Below are 7,500 nucleotides of genomic sequence, written 5' to 3' on the forward strand. Positions count from 1 at the left end.
GTGTGTGTGTGTGTGTGTGTGCGTGTGTGTGTGTGATGTGTGTAGCTGCTTGTGTGTGTGTGTGTGTGTGTGTATGTGTGTGTGCTTGTGAATGAGTGTGTGTGTATGCGTGCTGTGTGTGTGTGTGATGTGTGTGTGTGCGTGTGTGTGTGTGCTGTGATGTGTGTGTGTGTGTGTGTGTGCGTGAATGAGTGTGCGTACGTGCATGCATTTGTGCGTGCTTGTGTGGGTTTGTGTGTGTGTGTGTGTGCATGTGTGTGTGTGCGTGTGTGTGTGTGTGTGTCTGTCAAAATGCAAGACGCCCCGGAGGTTAACAGCTGATTTACAGAGTAGGATGATGTGCTTCTGTGAAGCCCACAGATGTAATGAACTGCGGGTTGGCTTAGCCAAGATAAACCATTAGTGAAAATGTACACATGCATACCAACTCAATTCTCAACAATGAGATAAAGAAATATGTCGTTTACTTAAAAAATAAACATAAATGCCATTGTTGATGCAATGTAAATCCCGAGTCTAAATCAAATTCGTATAAATATGAAGACTCACGAATGTCATGCAATTTAGGTCAATTTGAATCAGGCTGAAAAACATTTCAATGGTTCATCTTCTCAATAACTGTAATTAAAATGTCTGTAATTGAAAGACTTAGACATGCGATTAACATGATTGCGCTTTCCTATAATGTAAAAAGAACGATTAGTGCTCTGTAGTGCTCACTGAAGTTTCACATGTAAATTGCTTAAACTGGGGTTATGATTATGATTATGCTTTCTTTGGCTGTCTATTTTCAAACTGTAGTTCTTCTAAGTTTCTTTAGACCTGTCTGTGCTTCTAAAAATAGCATAGATTTCTAAATACAGGATGCATTGAGAAGCGTTTCCAGGGACAGGTAGAGAATAGTGAATGTATACGAAATATTACATATTCACAATGACCATTTGACCACTGACACAGTATAATGTTCAGTGTTGATTCAACTATAACAGAGTACATATGCATCCAATTGGGACTACATATACTCTGTAGGAGTTCATTTAACACTGAACATTTACTGTGGACCATTTGACCACTGGTGAGGGGTATGGTAAGGGGGTATGTGATCCTTCATACTGGCACTGAGGGTTACAGCCACACGAAGGGGTGCAGGACCGCGTCCTTATGGCTCGATGCGGAGGAAACGTCTAAACGCTGAGGACGGAACTGTGGAAGCCCCGCGCGCAGCCTCACCTCGACTCGGGGACCAGGTTCCAGGGGCCGCCTCCGACACCCTCATCCCGGACTTGGCCACCGCGTATATTCGGCTTTCCTGGAAGACGAGAGCGCACCAATCAGCACGTGCAGAACTTCAGAGCTAATGAGCTAATGAATATGCATGAGCTGTTCTGGGGGTAACTCCTAAAATGATCCTTCCTACTCCTCCTATGCATTACAGGCATTCCTATGCTACTCCAAGCATTTGAAATCCAAGCATTTTTTTAAAAACATTATCTCAGATGTTTTTCTTTGTCTCTCCTGCTGATATCAGTTTTTTCACCCTGAATTTCTCTCTCTCGCGGCTATCGAACCCAAAGCCAGACAGACACCTTGGAGACACGTCTACAGGCAAGGCCACAGGAGTTGCTGTTTTATCAAACAATCAGGACTCTACAGTGTGGAGCCAAAAGATTAAAAAAAAACCCCAACACCTTTCTCTCTGTTTTGCAGGTCTTGCGGAATCTCTATGATTTCACTGCCACTTTCCTGATCTCTAACTCTAGTGCTCTTGCTCTGTTTTCACTCTTTTCTGCCACTCTGTAAAGCGTCTTTGTGACAGCTTTCTGTAAAAAGAACTGTACAAATAAAATTGATTTAATTTGATTTGATGTGATTAGATTAGATTAGTGGTGGTTTTCCAGTTACAGTAAATGCATTTACTTTAACTCACTTTGGTTTAAAGGCATCCCCTAACTGCTGACATTGTAAACAGTAAATTTCTCTCCCTCCCTCTCTCCCTCCCTCCCTCCGCAATCCCCCTCTCATCTCCGCTCACCCACGAAGGGAAGCGGTGCAGGGGAGGGGTGGGCGGTTTCAGGATGTCAGGGTCCAGGAACTCCAGCTCCTCCGGCAGGCCAATGAGGGAGACTGGGTCGCGGGAGGCTCCGCCCACCTCCGTCCCCTCCACCACCTCCATGGTGTCGGGCATCTCGTCGATGTCCGTCTCCTCCACCTGCTGGGGTGCGGGTCCGGGTCCGGGTCCGGGTCCGGGGGCGGGGGCAGGCGGGGCGTGGCAGGGGCGGAGGAGGTCTGGGGAGGCGATGTCGATGCTGACGTTGACCTGGTGCAGCTTCTCAAACCCGGGCTGCGGCTGGCTGTGGTGCTTCTTCACCAGCTGGATGCTGTCGCGGGGCGTGAGCGGGGTGCGCACCTTGGGCAGGGTCATGCTGCTGCCGGAGGGGAAGGCCAGGGGCACCAGCGGGAGGGAGGCGGAGAACGGGGACGGGGGCGGGGTTTTGGGCGCCAGGGCGGGCGTTCCCGGGGGGCTGGGAGGGGCGGCCTCGCTGGACGAGGAGGAGGAGTGCAGCCGCTGGGACCGGAACTTGCTGTTGAGCTCGTCGGAGGAGTGGTCCCGCTCCGAGCCTGGCGACGCCCCCGACACAAACCCTGCCTCCTGCCTGCCCCGGCCCATCTCAGGGTGCGACCTATTGGGGGAGAGGCCCTCTGCTGTTTCACAGGCCCCCTCACTCCCCCTAAATCCTGGGACTCCCTCCCGGCCCCGGCCAGGGACATGGGCCTCTGGCACCACCACCATGGCCCCCGGGTCCTCCCTGTCCTGTGTGGGCCCGTCCCAGCCGCAGCCCAGGGAGAGGGGGTCACCTCTGTCATGGCATGGAGATCTCATCAAGGAGGAGGTCAGGAAGACCCCGTGGGACCCACAGCCGGGGTTCTCCAAAAACTTCTTCTTCACCTCTGTGTGGTAAGCACAAGGAACGCATACGGGGGTCAGTAATAAAATAATAAAATAAAATGTAATAAAATGAGAAGACAAGAAGAAGAAAAACCGGGCTAACATTTTCAATTAGTTAATGAATAAACTGTTATCAAAGAACAAAACTGCTGCACAAACATAAACAAATGCGTACATAATAGCCGAGGTAGCAGAGAAGGCTTAAGGGGATAGGCTTGAACGGGCTGACAGTGACCTGGGCTGTTGACTGTGAATGAAGGGGTCTGGCAGGAACCAGGCTGCCTCCAGCTCTCCTCCGGGGCAGTGGGGGACCCAGGGCTGCTCGGGGGGTACAGGGGGCTGCAGGGAACCAGGTGAGAGTCCGCAGGCGGAGACGCTGGCGTTCCAGAAGACATGGGGCACTCCAACAGAGCTAAGAGGGGAAGGAGACAGGGGGGAGGGGGGGGGTTGACAGCCCATTAAATCATATGCCAGCATATATGGTCACCCAAAGACTGAGTTGTCAAAGGATGCAAAGAGGAAACATTGTAACAAGTCACAGTGTTCTAGAATTGGGAGGTTATTCTTCAGAGGGACAGCTACCAGAGAATTCCGGGGTCGACAAATGATTAACTCACTTTGAAGTTTGTCTTTGAGTGCCAGAATCTGTTCTGCCTGCTTGGTGTTAGCCATCTTCAATTGGTGGTTCTCCATCTCCATCTGGAACCATGAGAGGGGGAGTGAGAGAGAGAGAGGGAGGGGGGAGTGAGAGACAGAGTATGTCACTTTTAATCAATAGAATCAGTTGGCAGTGTGTAAACAGCTCAGAGAATGCACATGTGAGTGTGCAGGCTATTTTGGTGTCATGTCCAGACAAATCCATTGAAGTGTTCAACCAAGCCACACAAATTTTCAAGGGATAGTCAAGCATTTAAGACTTAAGCAGTGTTACCTCTTTGAACTTGAAGGTGACCCATTCTTTAATCTTGGCTGCCTTTTCTTCTATGATCTTTGCCTCCTGAGCTCGAACCAAGTTCTGTACAATAAAAAAGAGGAGAAACATCCATTTTTACATCAGAACTGACTAGAACTTCAGAATGTAGTTTCTTTTTCAACTGAAATGATCTCCATACCTGCTTCTCCAGCTGGAGTTCCAGCCTCTTTATCACCATGTCCTTTTCTTGCACCTGATTTGTCAGTTCTTGATACCTTCTGTACAACGAGTTTTCTGATTCGCTGGGCTGTAGGTTGGCCGATTTCAGCTTCGCTTCCATCACATGTACCTGTAACGCATCATCAATCACATCAAAATGACCTGTTTCTGAGACTGCAGGCATTCAGCATCACGGCTATGATTATGTCAGTTATTAGCTTGGAAAATATAGCTATCCAGTAAAACATTTAAACTATGCCTGGGAACCTACAACCCTCTGGTTATGAACCCAGTTACTACACTACCGTGCAAAGCAGGTTCCATTTATATTGCATTCTTATGCATTAGTTTTTAGCGACCAACAACCAAACAATCATTTGCATCAAATATGACTGGATAAATAATTCAGTTAACTACATTATAAGATAATAAATTTGTAGGCCTCCCAAGTTGAAAAAGCAGAATTTCAGAGCGAAGGATAAGAAGAGAATGTTAAGCACTTTATACTGCAATCTGGTATGAAAGGTGCTATATAAAGTTTGAGTCATTGATTGAGAGAGAGAGAGAGAGAGAGAGAGAGAATCAGAGAGAGGGAACAATTAATGATAGCCCCAGTCTGTGAAGGCAGTAGGTCTGCTGTTTCAGGGTTGCAGGGCACCTTTAAATTAGTGACGGATGAACACCTGGAATTCTACCTAACAGAGCCATTACCCAATTAGGAACAGAGGGAACAGAAGAAGGACCAAAGCCCTGAGGACTGGACTGGACTGTAGAAGAAATTCACAGATTGTTCTGGTTTACAGGGGCGCTCTAGATTGGAATACCATATATGGGCGTACGTCCATACACGCACACCCATAGCCTCATGGCCTTCACAAGAGCCCCCAGTGTACCACAGCCAACATAACAACTCCCACATACCTCCTTTCTAGTATTTCAAACACGCTCTACCACAACCCCCCTGCAACCACCCCCCACCCCCCACCACCACCATCTAACCCAAACTCCCCCCACCTTAAGCTACAAAAGTTGGTCCCCCTTCCTGAATGACCTCAACACTCTGTTTTATTGTGCATGAATGGCCTTAAGTCCCCCCCCCCCCCCCCCCCCAAGCGCTTGAGTGGAGGTATCCTGTAGCATAGAGGCAGGGCAGGAAAGCAGGCAAGCAGGACCCAGTAAAACTGTGAGTGAGGTCTCCTTTAAACTGTGAGTGAGGTCGTCATCAAACTGTGAGTGAGGTCTTCATCAAACTGTGAGTGAGGCCTCCTTCAATCTGTGAGTGAGGCCTCCTTCAATCTGTGAGTGAGGCCTCCTTCAATCTGTGAGTGAGGTCTCCTGCATCTCAGCAGCTTTGCTGGAGTAGGGTATTAGGCTTCTCACACCAGTCCCTGAGGTCAAACCTGAGCTGTTAACTGACCGCTAAGTGCAAGTCACCCATAAAACCTTGCAGACCCCCCAGCGAAGCCCTGCCATGCGGCTTTCACACTCACACCAGAACTGGGCAAACACCCGTTTACACCTAATTCCATTTGGGCAAACACCAGTTTACAATTAAGTCCATTTGGGCAAACACCAGTTTAAACCTAATTCGCAACCAGAGTGCTCAGTCCCCTGCTAGATTCCCTGCTAAATGAGAAGGGATATTTTACAGGCACTCTGGCAATTCTGTGTGTTGGTATAAACGTGAGGCGTTGTTTAGTAACCAATTATTATTTCATGTGTGTTTTTTTAATATATAAAGATAGGGTGAACTCATTTCACCCTTTGCCATAGATGGATAATAAAATTCATCTCTGCACATTTGACATAGCTAGCTGGCTTCTTGCTTTATTCATATCCATGGACAGAACCCACCTAGTGTTATTTTATCTGGAAAGAGAGGTCTGATGCCAAGGGCAATGGGCAAGGACCAAGGACCAGGCCTTCATTCCAGTCTGGGAACTCTTCACTGATATTGTGTATTGTAACAAGCTAAGCAATGTGTATCTAAAATGGCTGGCAGTAATTAAAACATCCAGCATTTAATCATGCTAAAAAGGGTGAGAGGAAATGCAACAAATAGCCTCCAAATTATAAGCTAACATTACGGAAGCAGGAAACTCCCATGGCCCGCAGGGGCCTGGCAGCAGTTCTGAGGTCGATGGCCTGAAGCCTGAACACCAACAAAAAACTCAGATACCCAGAAACCCAGTGGAGACGAATGTGTGGTTTGAACCAACTGACAGATGAACCGAGGTTCAGATCAAATCCCCAATTGTGCATTTAATCAACAGAGCTGATCGAGAGACAGATGAAGAGAAACGGGGAGTGAAGAAGGGGGGAGTGAAGAAGGGAGGAGAGAAGAGGACGTTCACCTGCTTTTCAGCGTTCTCCGCCCGCTGGTCAGCTTCCGTCACCCTCTGCTCCAGCTCCTGCATCTGGACAGAGAGAGAGAGAGAGAGAGAGAGAGAGAGAGAGAGAGTGGGAGGGAGAGAGATGGATGGGGAGAGAGAGAGAGAGGGGTGGAGAGAGAGAGAGAGAGAGAGAGGGATGGGAGAGAGAGAGAGTGGGAGGGAGAGAGATGGAGAGAGAGAGAGGGATGGAGAGAGTGGGAGGGAGAGGGATAGAGTGGGAGACAGTGGGAAAGAGTGGAAGTGGGTGGGTAATGTGGGAGAGAGTGGGAAAGAGTGGAAGTGGGTTGGAGGTTGAGGTAGAGAGTGGGAGAACGTGGGAAAGAGTACAAGTCGGTGGGTGATGTGGGATAGAGTAGAAGGGAGAGGGAAAGAGTGGAAGTGGGTAAGACATGGAGGGAGAGAGTGGGAGAATGTGGGAAAGAGTACAAGTGGGTGGGTGATGTGGGATAGAGTAGAAGGGAGAGGGATAGAGTGGGAGACAATGGGGAAGAGTGGGAGAAGATGGGAGAGAGTGGGAGTTGGTTGGTTGCTTTAAAAAAAGTGGCTGAGTTGGCACAGTGGGTCAAGGAAGGGTCTGACTCACTCACCCTTATATGACCCCTACATGATGCCCGTGCGAGTCACAGACTACTTAAGAGAAATGCCCCTTAATCCAGACATTCCAGGGCCTAACACAGCTCAATAAAGCAGCCACTGTACAGATCCATACGCACACACATGTAAACTCAAGCGCCGTAAACAGAGCCACCCACAGTCACAGTCGCGTCTCCTTTAGATGACCCAGAATCCCTGTGTGAACCTGATATACGCACGGAAACCCGGTCAGCCAGGCCCTGCCCCATGCCATCGGAATGGGAATGAGACTGACATCTGTTGCCATAGCGAAAAAGCAGCGATGTGATGCTGTGAACCACCCTCCCACCACCTCTGCCACCCCCCACCCCCCCCCTTGCTTTCCCACTGTCCCACAGGCTCAGACAGGATACTCTCACATATCTGTTGCCCTCCCCCATCAGACCACCATGTCA

General features: G+C 49.0%; 1 protein-coding gene across 1 annotated transcript in view; it reads right to left on the reverse strand.

Moving 5' to 3' along the window:
• plekhh1 (pleckstrin homology domain containing, family H (with MyTH4 domain) member 1) overlaps positions 1-7,500 on the reverse strand; it is a 46,504-nt gene that overhangs the window by 20,562 nt on the left and 18,442 nt on the right. The window contains exons 3-9 of the mRNA XM_064307968.1: positions 6,434-6,496; positions 4,060-4,209; positions 3,879-3,962; positions 3,565-3,646; positions 3,183-3,359; positions 2,033-2,949; positions 1,231-1,309 (exon numbers count right to left, since the gene is read on the reverse strand). Of these exons, the coding sequence (XP_064164038.1) occupies positions 1,231-1,309; positions 2,033-2,949; positions 3,183-3,359; positions 3,565-3,646; positions 3,879-3,962; positions 4,060-4,209; positions 6,434-6,496 (1,552 nt within the window). The remainder of the gene's footprint in view (positions 1-1,230; positions 1,310-2,032; positions 2,950-3,182; positions 3,360-3,564; positions 3,647-3,878; positions 3,963-4,059; positions 4,210-6,433; positions 6,497-7,500) is intronic.

Source organism: Anguilla rostrata, chromosome 1 (assembly GCF_018555375.3).
Source record: "Anguilla rostrata isolate EN2019 chromosome 1, ASM1855537v3, whole genome shotgun sequence".
Classification (NCBI taxonomy): Eukaryota; Metazoa; Chordata; class Actinopteri; order Anguilliformes; family Anguillidae; genus Anguilla; species Anguilla rostrata.